Source organism: Ipomoea triloba, chromosome 13, assembly GCF_003576645.1.
Source record: "Ipomoea triloba cultivar NCNSP0323 chromosome 13, ASM357664v1".
Taxonomy (NCBI): domain Eukaryota; kingdom Viridiplantae; phylum Streptophyta; class Magnoliopsida; order Solanales; family Convolvulaceae; genus Ipomoea; species Ipomoea triloba.
This window is the reverse complement of record NC_044928.1, coordinates 2,692,477-2,708,804: the sequence shown is the minus strand read 5'-3', so window position 1 is coordinate 2,708,804 and position 16,328 is coordinate 2,692,477. Positions and strand designations below refer to the sequence as shown.

At 34.9% G+C, this 16,328-nt stretch overlaps 2 protein-coding genes across 2 annotated transcripts; both read left to right on the top strand.

Annotated features, from left to right (window-relative positions):
• The first annotated feature begins 8,592 nt into the window (after positions 1 to 8,592).
• Positions 8,593 to 10,140, top strand: LOC116002365 (putative late blight resistance protein homolog R1B-17). Its single transcript, XM_031242483.1, has one exon. The coding sequence runs from the start codon at positions 8,593 to 8,595 to the stop codon at positions 10,138 to 10,140; it is 1,548 nt and encodes a 515-aa protein (XP_031098343.1).
• A 19-nt stretch (positions 10,141 to 10,159) lies between these two features.
• Positions 10,160 to 12,580, top strand: LOC116002364 (putative late blight resistance protein homolog R1B-17). Its single transcript, XM_031242482.1, has 2 exons — positions 10,160 to 12,397; positions 12,518 to 12,580. Exons 1-2 carry the CDS (start codon positions 10,160 to 10,162, stop codon positions 12,578 to 12,580), a joined length of 2,301 nt encoding a protein of 766 aa, XP_031098342.1.
• The last annotated feature ends 3,748 nt before the right edge of the window (positions 12,581 to 16,328 follow it).

Sequence of the window (16,328 nt, the reverse complement as noted above, 5' to 3'; positions counted from 1 at the left end):
GTGCAAAACACTTGGTTGAGGAGCGTAGCTGGGTGCAAGACGCTCGTGAATGTAGCTGGGTGCAAGACGTTCGGGTTTGAGTGTTGCTGTGTGCAAAGGCATTCGGAGTAGCAGAGTGCTAGAGGAGCACTAATTCACTATTGTATCTGGGTGATTGAAGATAGTGGAATCTCTCCTTGGAGGAAGGAGAAAGTGGAGTAGGAGGATTACATCACCTCCGAACCACTATAAATCCCTGTGTCCATTTACTTTATCTATTTACATATCTGCATGCATATTTATCTATCTGATCATCACATGCATTACACTTTGTCACACTTATTATCTTAAAGCACATTGATTCACGTGACACACTAGTTGCATCCAAAGCATTTTCCAAGCTCAACCTCATCCTGATCAAGATTATTAGTTGTTATGTTACGAACCCAACTATTCACTGCTTATACTATTTCATCTGGGTTTGATAGTTCCCACGTCCGCATGCGAGCCAAACTTTACGTACTTGTTATTTGAGCTATTCCTGACATTTCTAACGTATTGCATGTTGTGAAGCTCTTCATTTTTACGAAACTTTGTTTATAGAACTTTACCGATTATTATTTCCGCTGTGTAATTCAAGTTGAATTTATTCACTTGGATTCTCTTTGTTAAAGTGTTATAATATTTTTAAATTGTTAGAAAAGTCTATTCACCCCCCCCCTCCCCCTAGACTTTTCCCTCCCTATCAGGACCAACAGAGGATATTGGTAATTTGAGTGGAAGCGATAATGTAATAAATAATCCTTTGGGTGAACATGAGAATAATGTTGAAAATATATTAGTTGATGAAGATGAACAAATTACCCCTTATTTTGATATATATGACCCTAGGAATTGGTCTAATCTTGATAATAAATCAAGAGATATTTTGGTTGAAAAGGGGCTTATAAGGGAATTAAATATTATGTTTCCTTTAGATAATAACTCTAGACATTTTTCATATGCTTATTATACTAGAAAGTTGAGTAATGGAGAAATTAGTGATCGAAAATGGTTAGTTTACTCAAAACATGTGGATACGGTATATTGTTTTTGTTGTAAGTTATTCAAATCTAATAACAATACAAGTGCTTTAGCAATTGGAAACATCTTGGTGAGAGGCTAGGCTCAAAGAACATGAGAATAGTGTTGAACATAAGACTAATATCACAAATTGGAATGAACTAAAAATAAGATTAAATAATAATCAAACTATTGATAAAGATTTACAAAATGAAATTTCAAAAGAAAAAGAATGTTGGAGACAAGTTCTACTACGAATAATTTCTGTTGTAAAATGTCTTGCAAAACATAATTTGGCTTTTCGAGGATCCAATGAAAAATTTTACTTGGATAATAACAGTCATAAATTTTTCTTCCTTCCTTCCTCAATGCAGTTATAACAAATCCATTGTATTGCACGGGTAAAAATACTAGTGGTAAAATAAAAACAAATCTGAAGTAGAAAATTAATAAAACTTTTTTTTTTTTTTGTGGTGAGGTCATATTCTTAATCTTAATTTAAGTAAAAGTTCGGATGGATATTTGGATGTTTGATCGTAAAAATCTCCGAATCATCCTTAATTAGCGGAAGGATCTTCCCGTTGTTGAACAACAGCTCTACCTTTTCCTTCGCGACGCAATTTCCGCGACTGCTCTCCACGTTCGAAGCTTCCGAGTCGTGGTCGGTGTAGGGATTATATTCACTCACATGTACCGCATGTGATGTACATGTGCTTCCTCGATCGAGCACCTATTATTCAACATTTTTGTATCGTGCATTGCTTGTGCATGTGCTTCTAACTATTAAATTAACAAAGAAAGGGATATATATATTAATTAACTAGTCTCCACTTCATATTAAAATATATAATTGATGGGATAAGACATAATACATATGCAAGAGTGAGATAATTTATAATTTAGGAGTTTTTTATAAATCAACTAGCACATTTTTTGTCAAAAAAAAAAAAATCAACTAGCACTCGATATACGATAATGTTTGATTCGTTTAAGGTAAATAAATTTAAAATTTAAGAATTTTATAAATTAATTAATACCCTATTTACAACAATGTTTGATATGCACGAAGTAAATAAATTTATAATTTAGGAGTATTATAAACCATGCATGTGCAGATGTAACGGAACCTATCTAGGGATGGATATGATGGAGATGCACGCAGTGCTATCTCACAAATCATTGATTTAGACATTTTTCATAGAACCCTCACATGATAAAAGTATTTAACCCTTATTTGCCACGTGATGGAATAAATGTAAGGAAGTAGAATTTGAAAGTACATGTAGTAAAACTCTAAATATTAATAGTAACTCCGTAGTCCTTACTTTGTTATAAGAATAGTAGTATTAAATATCATTGGGAAAATTCTAACAATAGTATTAAATAACAGAGTCAGTAATACTAAAAAAAATATCATTGAGAAAATTCTAGTCAAGTTTGTTATACTATATTGTTGGCTTGATAAATTATAATGTTATAAGTTCGATTCTAAGTGAAGTGACCTATTAGCCTTCTTGGTTTTAGCCTGTTATTTATAAATTTACTTGGTGCTAACTTTAAGTATTAGCTCTATATGATTTTCCTCATCATCCAAAAAATAATTAAATATAACTATATATATATAACCATATAACCATTGCATTATAAATATAAATTACTCCATATAAGTGTAAATAATTATTTTTTTTTAAATTCTAATAATAAGTAGGAAATGGATTGAGACATAAATTTAGAAAAAAAAAAAGGAATAAGGTTCAAATTGGCCACTGAACGTAATCTGAAAGTGCAATTAGGCCACTGAATGAAAAAAATGTGTAATTAGGCCACATAACACTCCAAATGCATGCAATTTCACCTGATAGCATGTTACCTTCCATTTTATCAGGTTACCTGCTTACATAGATGGTGATGTGGCATTTTAAAATAAATTTGGGAAAATGGTCAAATAAGCCCCCGAACAATACCTGAAAAGTCAATTAGGCCCCTAAACTTTTAAAAAGTTCAATTGAGCCCTTAAACACGTTAAATTGAGTCAAAAAAAACCCAAAAATCAGTAAATGACCTGCCATAGCAGGTCATTTACAATTCAGAGCAAAATCCGTCGCCGGTCGTCGGATTCCGGCGGAAGGCGACTAGAGTTCTGGTCGCCTTCCATGGAGAGGGCGAACTGTTCGCCTTCTCCGATCCACAGAAGGCGACCAGAGTTCTAGTCGCTTTCCTCTGGTGGAAGACGACTAGTGGTTGTCGGATTTTGCTCTGAATATTGTAAATGACCTGTTATGGCAGGTCATTTACCAATTTTTGGGTTTTTTTTTTACTCAATTTAACGTGTTTAAGGGTTCAATTGAACTTTTTTAAAAGTTAGAGGCCTAATTGACTTTTCAAGTATTGTTCGGGGGCTTATTTGACCCTTTTCCCAATAAATTTTTAATAGTAAATATAAACAAATAAAAAATATTAATTTTTACATATTAACTTTTAATGTTTTTAATATTAATATTTTAATTTTTTTAATATTAATATTTTTATATTTTTAATTAATTTTTATTTTTAATGTTTACTATTTAATAAAAATAAAAAAAAATATTAACTTTTAAATATTTTTTAATATTAATGTTTTTTAAATATTAATTTTTTAATATTTTAATATTTTATTTTTTTTGCTTTCCAAAAAAATAATTTTTTAATATTTTTAATTAATTTTAAAGAGTATTATTAAAAAATGTTTGAAAATGTTAACCCACCATCCATGTAAGCAGGTAACCTGATAAAATAGAAGGTAACTTGCTATCAGGTGAAATTGCATGCATTTGGAGTGTTCAATGGCAAAATTGCACATTTTTTTTGTTCAATAACTTAATTGCATTTTCAAGTTACGTTCAGTGGTCAATTTGAACATTATTCCAAAAACTAATAATAATTTGGGGGTTAACTTGCGTGAAAAGGGGAAGAATCCGATGCGGAGAAGAAAGGACCTATTGGCTATTATCGAACATTTTTGTATCGTGCATGTGCATGCGCTTCTAACTAGTAAACAAAGAAAGAGTAATATATGCCCCATGTAGACTTGACAATTATAGACACGACTCATTAACACGACACAAGACTGAAGACGAAAATAACGGGTTAGTGTTTATCCTTAACATGTTCTGGGTCTTTAACAGGTTGATTCGTTAAGAACCCGTTATATTTCGTGTCTTAACAGGTCAACCCGTTAAGCCTATTAAGAACCGTTTAACCTGTTAATATTATCGTGTTAACCCGTTTACAGAAACATGTTTATAACCGGCTAAAAACCATTCGTCATTTAGGTAAGAACCATTGTCATGAATGAGACTACAAAAGATGTCATGAACATGACTAACGATGAGTTTACTACATTAGGCCAAGATCCTACACCAATTATTAATGTTCAACAATTTCTTATTGAATTTTTATTCTGCTCAATTTTATTCTAAAAATTAGTGTGGACTTCTTTAATTATGATTGTTGGATGTTATTTTATCATTTTATGAATGTTATAAATTGAATTTTCTTTTTAGTTTGTTTGATAAATTGAATTGTATGTTTTATTTCTTTTTTATATAACTTAACTTTAAATTTTAGTTTCTTTTTAAAAATATTAATAGGTTTAGCGGGTTTAAACGGGTTTTGTGTCATATCGTGTCGGCACGACTCGAAACCTGTTAACAAAACGTGTCAACACGTTTAACCTGCTAACTAATCGTGTTCGTGTTCGTGTTAAAACTTTGAACCCGTTAACATTAACGTGTTTGTGTCGTTATCGTGCTGACCCGTTAACAAATGCGTACGTACAAATTGCCAAGTTTACCCGCATGGAACTGGTCACATGGGTGAAGTTTGGGAAAAGAGACTAAGGATCAAGTCTCACCAGTGGCAGTGTAGAAGCCACCCCTCAAAGTGAGTGGGGTTACTTGTGCACAGTGAACAAAGGGATTGGAGTGCACTTGATGTACGACAATGTTTGATTTGTTAGAGGTAAATAAATTTATAATTTAAGAATTTTATAAATCAATTAACACCCAATATACGACAATGTTTGATATGTACGAGGTAAATAATTTTGTAATTTAAGAGTATTATAAACCATGCATGCATGTGCATGTGGAATGGAACCTCTCTAGGGATATGATGGAGATGCGTGCAATGCTAGCTCCCATCCATGTGCTAATTAAGTGAAGTCAATCTTTGACTGCTTTTAAGTGATAATATATTTACGTTTATTTCCTCCTAAAAATTATGTATCAATCTCTTCTAGTTATTTAGGGTTAAAAATGAGTGTTCAATTTCTTTGGGACTTATTGGGCAACGACAGGGGTGTTTGCTTTTGCCTTTTGGTTAATGCGTGCATTAGAATGTCGATAAAAGTTATAAGGACATAAAACTTTCCACTATATATCTAAATTTTTATTTTGCATATCCTTACTAAGTGTTTACCTGCAATGAACTAAGGTTGCGTTCATTTGGAGATGCTTAAACTCGCTCTACTATTCAATTCGATATCTATTGTCATTATGTTTATTTGTCTATTTTTACTATCCTTCAATTGGATTCAAATCTTTTAGTAATCCATAATCATAAAATTTATTATTCTTTCTCTCCCCTACTATTGGATTGTGTTGCATTCACTCCTCTCATTGCAACAATTTAGCTTGAGTTTTTGAGGGTGTATATATGAAAAACCAGGGAATTGAAATTCAGATATATATATATATATATATATATATATAATTTCACCTCTTTCAATTTTTATTTATTGAACATTTTTGTATTCTGTATCCCATGTGCATGTGCATGTACATGTGCTTCCTAGATCAAGCACCTAATAAGTCCTAAGATTGGTCCAAATTCGCAATTCCCTCCTTAAACGAACCAAATACATATGTTTATATATACATACATTTAGTATATTTATGATTTCTTAATGAATAAAATGTGTAAACTGAGTTATAATAAGATAAATATATAAAGTCGATTAGATAATTATCAAATATTTATAGAGTTAAGTTCACTAAAATAAATTTTGTTTGGTTAGTATCAAGATATAATTTTTGGTAGTGATAAAAAGTTGTAAGGGTTCAAATATTTTGTGTAGTTCTATCATCTGGTAAATATTGATCATGAAGATAACAAATTTTAAAAGAAAACAAATGTGTAATTTTTTGAAAAAATGTTTATAAATACAAACTATCGTCAATTTGTGATACAATGTTTACAAGTAAATAAAAAAAGTCTCTTACGAGTGATAATTTAACACTGGGCGCCAGCACTGGTTTGAATCATGAGTCCGTGCCTAACAATAATTATATAGTCGCGTTGCTCTCGTATTCCGAAAGTCCATTTCATTTTGAAAGCGACGAGTTCGTAGTTGGCCTGGACGTGAATCTCGTCTAGCGAAAGACAGTGGAAGTTGGTATACCGTATTTACTCCCCATTATCTAAAAACATAATAAGTCCCAATCAAAGTTATATCCTTGATTTATGTTCCTCTTTTTTTATGCTAATAAATGTATACATTTTACTTTAAATGTTGTGCACTTCAAATGTTATTAGACAAAATTGTCCATACTACATTCTTGTTATAAAAAACTACCCTTAAACCGTTATAACACCGTTACTTTTAACTCCATCATTATTAGCATACACCTATATCTATCATATCTTTTTTCCTATTCTTTAATTGTCATTTTATTAAAATTATTATATAATTAATTTAATGGTTGATTATATTTTAATTAAATTTCTATGAATGGTAAATAATATATGTGTGTATAAAATACATATATTATTTTTGTATATATAATTTGAATTATACATTTTAATTATTTGTATTTACTAATGTTTTAATATTGACCATAAGTTTTTGCGCTAATTATTTGTATTTACTAATGTTTTAATATTGGCCATAAGTTTTCGCGCATCGCGCGTACAAAATACTAGTTATAAATATAAGTCCAAAATTAACTTTGCCTGTGGGGAGTAAATACTCCGCTCACTTAAAAAAAAATAATAAATAAATAAATAAAAAAAAGAAAGCTTAACGCTTAAGCTCTATTCACAAAGAACAAGTCTAACCCAAAGTCTTTTTTCCTTATCTCGTAAATCAAAAAAAAAAAAAAAGGTCCCTATATGGAATTCCATGTTTCCCGGTTGGGTATGACCCTATAATGTGAATAAATGTTCTAAAAACACAAAAATAAAAAATCAAGACAATTGATTGTAATATAATCATATCTAAAGCGTCAATATGAACAAAATTAAAAGATTAAAACAAAAACCTAAAAGTAGAGACTAATACAAACTTAAAAATTAGATTTTCAATAAGATAATATGATACCTCTTGTCATTTTAATTAGGGAATGACATTTTTCATTGAAGAGTAATCAAAACACATAGTTGTATTTTAAAAAGTTATCAATCAAACATTATTTTGATTCTCAGTAAATTCTACCATGTACAACTTTGACTTTTTCATATGGAGCTAGCCTTTGGGCAATGTCATTTGGAATTTCATATGGAGAGATAATAAAATATTAAAATATATCATTAATGTGTTAAGACATAAAACATGTGCAAGAGTGAGAAAATGTTCACAAATAAATTTATAATTTAAGAGTAATATATTAATTAGCATCCCATATTGCAATTGCGTGCAGTTCAACCTACATAATTACTTAAGAGAGAGATTCCATCGAGAAATCCAGTATAAAATAGCAAAGCCAAAAGTTGCGAATGCATTATTACATTCTAAAAAATACAAAGAGTGAGAGAGAGGAAAATTAAACATACAGAAAGAGAGCCATGGCTTGTGTTGCATTAACTTCTCTGATGGCTACCATTGAGCTTGAATTTTTGCATCCCAACCACAGAGTGTCTCTTCTTGATGATGACGAAAAGCCATTGAAATCTCTGCTTCAGAAGCTTTCTTATATGGAAGGCTTTGTGAAGAAGGAATACAACAACGCTGTGGGTAGTGGTGCTCCAATCCGACGACATTTGCTAAACAAAATCAGAGACTTTGCACTGACAGCTGAAGATGCCATCGAAATACAACTCACAAACATCCTTCAACTTCAACAAAACGCTCATCAAGGGGAACTCCATCTCCATCGAACTTTGCAAGAAGTAGCAAAGGAGGCAGAAGAGTTGCTGAAGCTTATCAACAATGAAGTTGAAGCGGCCAACCATCATTCTCTGCCATTGATTGGGTGGTCAGAAGCTGCAGCTTCGCACCCTCACAACGGTGGATCCTTGCAATGCTCTCCACAGTTTGAGGAGGAGGAGCATATAATAATGGTTTGTGATGACTATTACTTTACATTGGCAAGGAATCATCTCCTATATAGGTTATCTCCAGAACGAAGTGTACTCACGATTGTTGGAGCCCCAGGCATTGGAAAGACTACTTTTTGTAAAACACTATATACAGACAATGCGGTTGCTTCACATTTCAACATTCGTGCTTGGATTACTATTCCGCAAAGATACAATGGGAATGTGAAACAACTACTGTGCCACCTTCTTCAATCAATGAGCCCAACCCTCCTCAGTCAAGAAATTGACATGCTGCAGGGAAGCACTGTTTCTCAACTAAAACACCAACTGCACAAACACTTGAAGAAATGCAAAAGATATCTAATTGTTTTGGATGATGTCCCTAACACTCTGCTTTGGGATGATATCCACCAATGTTTTCCCGTTGACTCTACTGGAAGTTGGATTTTGCTAACCACTCTTTTCACTGATGTTGCTGAGGACACCACTGAAAGTTGGATTGTCCGGAGCCTGCCTTACCTAAGTGACAAGGAGAGTTGGTTTCTGTTCTCCTGCAGATTTTCTCTTAAACAGCATATGACATCAAAATTTGAAGAAATTGCGAAGCATCTTGTTGAGGAGTGCAGAGGATTGCCGCGCTCAATTGTTACAGTTGCAGACCGTCTATCTAAATGCAGCTACACATTGAAAGAATGGAAGAAGATTGAGAAAGAATTACTATCATTGGGAATTCTACATAGAGATACAAAACACTCAAGTAAGCTTACCGACATTTACAATCGTTTACCACAACATTTAAAAGTTTGTTTTTTATATTTTGTGGTATTTCCAAAACACAGTAAAATCAATGTGAAAAGACTTATTAAGTTATGGATTGCTGAGGGATTTGTGAAGCCACTGGGGTGTCTGCCATTAGAAGATATAGGTTATATGTATTTAAGGGCTCTTAGAAGTAGAGGACTAGTCAAAACAGCTGGTAAGTCTGATTTCAGACCAAAGACTTGTGAGATACATATTGACATGCATAGCTTTTGCGTACGAGAAGCACAAAAAGAAGGTCTTTTATGTGCAGCAAATACTCAACAGTGTATTGGCTGGTCACTAGATGTACTCGCAAATTCATGTCGCTGGTTAAGTTTACGCTCACATAGTTTGGACTATCATGTGATGTTTAGTTCAAATATTCCTCGCTCACTTTTCGTCTTTCAGGGAGGTTTTGAAAGGTTTATACCCTTCAAACATTTACGAATTTTAGATTTGAGTGAATCTCTAATACTCAAAAGAGTGTCATTGTTGCCCTTAAGGAATTTAGCTTTTTTGAGATATCTTTCCATACCACAGTGGTTTGAGAGTTTTAATGATGTAGTATCAGTTAATTCAAATTTGGAAACACTTACTGTTTCTGGCATTGATGAATCAACACTTGGAGCGCGTACTCTTCATTTATTGCCATCCAAAATTTGGGAGCTGCAACATTTAAGGCATCTCAAACTTGGGGATATGTATATGATAGATCCTCCAAACATGGTTAAAGAGCATTTGCAAACATTAGTTTGTGCAATGCCAATTCATTTCAGGAAAAAAGAAGTGTATTATTGCAGGTTTCCAAGCATAAGAAAATTGGAAGTTGTGTATAAAGACATCTTAGTGCCTGGTTGCGGCGGTGAGCGATGTTGCAGTAAGCCTATGATCATTCTGGAGAATTTTGAGGATTTAGTGAGGTTGGAGACTCTAAGAGNGGTCAGAAGCTGCAGCTTCGCACCCTCACAACGGTGGATCCTTGCAATGCTCTCCACAGTTTGAGGAGGAGGAGCATATAATAATGGTTTGTGATGACTATTACTTTACATTGGCAAGGAATCATCTCCTATATAGGTTATCTCCAGAACGAAGTGTACTCACGATTGTTGGAGCCCCAGGCATTGGAAAGACTACTTTTTGTAAAACACTATATACAGACAATGCGGTTGCTTCACATTTCAACATTCGTGCTTGGATTACTATTCCGCAAAGATACAATGGGAATGTGAAACAACTACTGTGCCACCTTCTTCAATCAATGAGCCCAACCCTCCTCAGTCAAGAAATTGACATGCTGCAGGGAAGCACTGTTTCTCAACTAAAACACCAACTGCACAAACACTTGAAGAAATGCAAAAGATATCTAATTGTTTTGGATGATGTCCCTAACACTCTGCTTTGGGATGATATCCACCAATGTTTTCCCGTTGACTCTACTGGAAGTTGGATTTTGCTAACCACTCTTTTCACTGATGTTGCTGAGGACACCACTGAAAGTTGGATTGTCCGGAGCCTGCCTTACCTAAGTGACAAGGAGAGTTGGTTTCTGTTCTCCTGCAGATTTTCTCTTAAACAGCATATGACATCAAAATTTGAAGAAATTGCGAAGCATCTTGTTGAGGAGTGCAGAGGATTGCCGCGCTCAATTGTTACAGTTGCAGACCGTCTATCTAAATGCAGCTACACATTGAAAGAATGGAAGAAGATTGAGAAAGAATTACTATCATTGGGAATTCTACATAGAGATACAAAACACTCAAGTAAGCTTACCGACATTTACAATCGTTTACCACAACATTTAAAAGTTTGTTTTTTATATTTTGTGGTATTTCCAAAACACAGTAAAATCAATGTGAAAAGACTTATTAAGTTATGGATTGCTGAGGGATTTGTGAAGCCACTGGGGTGTCTGCCATTAGAAGATATAGGTTATATGTATTTAAGGGCTCTTAGAAGTAGAGGACTAGTCAAAACAGCTGGTAAGTCTGATTTCAGACCAAAGACTTGTGAGATACATATTGACATGCATAGCTTTTGCGTACGAGAAGCACAAAAAGAAGGTCTTTTATGTGCAGCAAATACTCAACAGTGTATTGGCTGGTCACTAGATGTACTCGCAAATTCATGTCGCTGGTTAAGTTTACGCTCACATAGTTTGGACTATCATGTGATGTTTAGTTCAAATATTCCTCGCTCACTTTTCGTCTTTCAGGGAGGTTTTGAAAGGTTTATACCCTTCAAACATTTACGAATTTTAGATTTGAGTGAATCTCTAATACTCAAAAGAGTGTCATTGTTGCCCTTAAGGAATTTAGCTTTTTTGAGATATCTTTCCATACCACAGTGGTTTGAGAGTTTTAATGATGTAGTATCAGTTAATTCAAATTTGGAAACACTTACTGTTTCTGGCATTGATGAATCAACACTTGGAGCGCGTACTCTTCATTTATTGCCATCCAAAATTTGGGAGCTGCAACATTTAAGGCATCTCAAACTTGGGGATATGTATATGATAGATCCTCCAAACATGGTTAAAGAGCATTTGCAAACATTAGTTTGTGCAATGCCAATTCATTTCAGGAAAAAAGAAGTGTATTATTGCAGGTTTCCAAGCATAAGAAAATTGGAAGTTGTGTATAAAGACATCTTAGTGCCTGGTTGCGGCGGTGAGCGATGTTGCAGTAAGCCTATGATCATTCTGGAGAATTTTGAGGATTTAGTGAGGTTGGAGACTCTAAGAGTTATGGTTCCAGTTTTCTCTCAAAAAAAAAAAAAAAAAAGAGTTATGGTTCCAGTTGGCAGTATAACCCTTTTAGAGCGGGCCGGGGTTGGTTTTCCTGCAAAATTGAAGAAGTTGATGCTGAGTGGGACTAATTTTCCAATGAAGGTTTTAACGGTAATTGGGCAGTTACCAAAGCTTAAGGTGCTAAAACTAGAGAATGCTTTCTATGGCAGAGTGTGGGAAGTGGTTGAAGGAAGATTCCCTGAATTAAAAGAGTTGGAGGTTGAAGCCAAAAGTCTTGAGCGATGGGTGGCCAATACTAGCAGTCATTTCCCAAAGCTCAAGAACATATTCTTAAAACGTTGTTATTCTCTAGAAGAGATCCCTCTTGTAAGTGCATTAAAGCACCGGTTCTGGTCAATTAAGTTGGAGCAATGTCCTCCTTCTGTTGTCACTTCTGCCAAGAGGTTTCATGAAGATATGGTGCACAGTGAATTTGCGCGACCTGACCTTATCATTGACGGCAAGGCTTTTGGGGTATGTTCCATATGTTCTCTTTCGTTCTTTTGTTTATTTTCTTTGCAAACTCTGTTAAATATATTTCTTTTTCTCACCTTGTTTCATGATGTTGTTTCGTTTTTCATTATTGAATCACAGTATTATTGTTCATCATCATCAGACACAGAAGAATCAGAAAAATCAGAAGAAGAAGAAGACTAGGCGAGGCTAATTAATTTAATATACACACTTGTTTGGATGATTTTCTATGATATTTTTCTGGTTGGTTCGCAAATATGAAGGGACTAAAAAATGTACTCCATAATAATCTCAGGAAGAAGAAGAAGAAAAATATGATGAATGGAAGTATCAGGAAGAAGAAGAAGAAGAAGAAGAAGAAGAAGAAGAAGAAGAAGAAGAAGAAGAAGAAGAAGAAGAAGAAGATGAATGGCAGTATACAGATAAGGAAGAGTCAGAAGAAGAAGGGCATGATGTATGAGGCTATCCTAGCTACATATGGCTTTGCCTTCCATTTTCAATATAGAATTTCCCACTTTTTGGTTGTATATATTTGAACTTTTATGTCATTGTCTTCCATTTGCTGAGACAAATTAACTTTCCTCATATTATTTACTTCGTATTAATCGTAACTATCAGAGTATCAATGATTCATTTTTGTTTACAATTTTCCTCTTGTTGCAGACCATTGAAGAAGTTTGTAAAAATTTTTATAAATGTTCTGCGAAAATTTTGTGTGTATCTCTGCCAACTACTATGTAGTGTGATAAAATCATTGTTACCATTTCGAATTTATAGTCACAGGATTGAACCCTAATAATGGGAACAATGATTCTTTGGGCTGAAAATTTTGATAAAATATAGAACAGATACTACCTTTAAAAGCCGAGCTAGCTTACGGCAAACACGGGTTTCATGGCTAGGAAACTTACAAAACTGGCACACAACCCCAGTTTGGTGATTGCCACTTTGCGACCAGTTTTGTCTATTATAACCGTTAGTATTACTATTGTTGCTACAAAACCTCCTATTAGTGGTAGACTGTTGATTGTACTGGGAAGTAAAGGAACCACGTTGGGTGGCATTAGCAGTAGCCAGTAAAGACTGGCGAGCACCATCGGCGTCCTTCAATTAATGTTCATGATCTGTGAGAATGTTGGCTAACTCTCCCAAGGAAATAGGAGTATCACGGATACGGACAGCCGAAATGATAGAACTATATTCGTCCACTAGTTGTGTTAATATAAACAACTAGGTTTTGATCAGAAACTGGGCATTGAGCCAATGCGAGATCATGAGCTATGGACGGCTTGTTGTTCTTCCCCACGTACAGGAACAACACTATGCCAGTAATTTTAATCATTATACATATAATAAAAAGAAACACAACATATGGAGTCGGTGGTAGCTAGCTTGATGAGATGAAATTGATACATATCCACCATGGAGATCAGATCAGATGAAGCCTCCATTGGAGTGAAAAGAAAGAAAAAGAAAGGAGCTGAGAAACTTGTTGGCAGAGCAGAAAGCATAGAGGGCCATGATTTGATTCCAAGACCTTTATCTTCTACATTTTGCTTTAGGGCATAGCTTTGCATCAAACATCACCTAACCATGTGCACAACTGCATGGAAGAAACAGCTTTAGTTTCATCTTTAAAAAGCTTATGAGTTCTTATTCTCATGTGTCTTTAAATTTGTGTAAGCGTTCAGCGAATCAAACTGTCTATTGAAAAGTAATTTTTCAATGTAATGTGATGGATGCGAGTGAAGTGGTGTAGTGGTGAGTGAAGGATGTCGTCCTCTAAGAAGGTGTAAGGGAATTAGCAAGCAAGCGGATTAAGCACAAGGGCTAAAAGTGTTCGAAAGCTAGTCCGAGGCATGTGTATGAGTAAATCATGCTAAAAACAAAACAATTAATGCAAAAGAATAGAAAACAATTAAGGAGAAAAGGATTCGAATCAACTTATCAAGCATGTTCACCCTCGATTTCCTATGGTCCTAGGACTTAGCAACGCTCATTGGACAAGATTGAGGCAAGCTCACTAATGCCAACGCCACTCTCGTGGACGATGGCCTCTCTACCATGCCTCAGCTTTATTCTCATAATAGCTAGGCTAGAAGGAGCAATTCATCAAACACTTGGTGTGCCTCTTGCCTTCCAATCCCCCTTTTCTCAAAGGTGAGAAGGAAACGGGAATGGTGAGGGCTTGGTACACTCCCTACTCTCGTAGGTGAGTATTCTTATCCTAATCCTCTAGTGCAACCGGACCCTTGTTGGCATAGAGTCAAGACAATCATCCCACTCCACACTTCCAATCTCCCTTTTCTCAAAGGTGAGAAGGAAACGGGAATGGTGAGGGCTTGGTACACTCCCTACTCTCGCAGGTGAGTATTCCTATCCTAATCCTCTAGTGCAACCAGACCCTTGTTGGCATAGAGTCAAGACAAACATCCTTATCCACAATCAATCATCAAACAAGCATTATCTAATCCTAGGTTTAAGAAATTAGAACTCAAGGGAGATCATGCAAGACTAATTGATTCAAATCCTCAAAAGATCTAGCTACTCATAGTGAAAATTGAAATAAAAAAGCAATTGAATCAACAAAGCAATAGAATCAAATCAACAATTAGGAATTGAAATGCAAGAATAGAAAATGAAACTTAGCTTGAAATTGAAGTAGAATCCTTGAGTAAACTTGATCGATACAATCTTGAAATGTGAACTCCTCTCTAAATCTAGCTATGTAACATGAATTTGGAGTGCAATTGAGCTATGAAATGGAGAGAATTTGAGAGCTAAAACCTAGAGAGAGAAATATTCTATATGGAATGATAATGATTGGTAAGAAGTGTCCTGAAAAATGGCTCCTTCATCCCTTTTAAACAGTGAATAACCGCCAAAATTCCCGCGATGGACGCCAGGCTGGACGCGCGTCCAAGGCGTACCTTGCGTTCTACTTTGAAAACTTCAGAGGGGTTAATTCTGGACGCCACCTCGGACGCGCGTCTAGGGGCGCGTCCAAGTCAGACTTCTGTTCTGCTGCGTAAACTTCAGAGGGATGATCTTTGGACGCCGGCCTGGACGCGCGTCTAAGGCCAGGCTTCTGCTCTGCTGTGAAAACTTCAGAGGGGTGCTTTTTGGACGCCGGCCTGGACGTGCGTCCAAGGCCTATTTCTTCCTCCAACTTCGACATGTGAATTCTTCTCTGAAATATTGCCATTTTCTGTCTTTAAACACTTCTTTTTACCTACAAAACAATCGGCAAAGTGTGGAACGGGGTCCGATGACAACATAAAGCATTCTAATGCAAATTAGGACCAAATTACTCCTAAAAACCATGAATTATGCACTACACGCTCCAAGAATAACCTTATGAACTAGGCATCTTTTGCACTTATCATCTATCTGTTAGCTAACATAGATGACTGCGCAGACTGCTTCTATGCCTGATTGTTCAGAGTAGTTTTCGAACCCTCCTTTATCTTTTGTAATATACTTCATTCGGACTTAATAGAATACCGTTGCTTTTGTTTAAAAAAAAAAAAAGAAAATTAATTAGTTTCATCTCCATATATGAGGGAGGGGATTACTATAAGTCGTTTTCATTTCACTGTTCCCTTTTCTTAAGGCTGCAAACTAAAGTGTTCTCCAGACTCCAGTATTCACATACTGATCATCATATCATTTCTGATCTGCTTGGCATATATACATCAGATGAGCATTATATTATATTGCTTGACCAAGAGTCCAAGACTCAATGTAGCTAGGGAACCTTCTATGATACATAGATGTCAGTACATTGTAAATTACATTTTTTTTTTGGGGCCTCGGACTTTATTTTGGAGTATTTTATTTTTAATACTTAGATTATCTCAGTTCGCTGAATTAATCCTAACTCGATTGAACCTCACCCTTAAAATTACTATTGCAGAGGTAAATCGCGTAT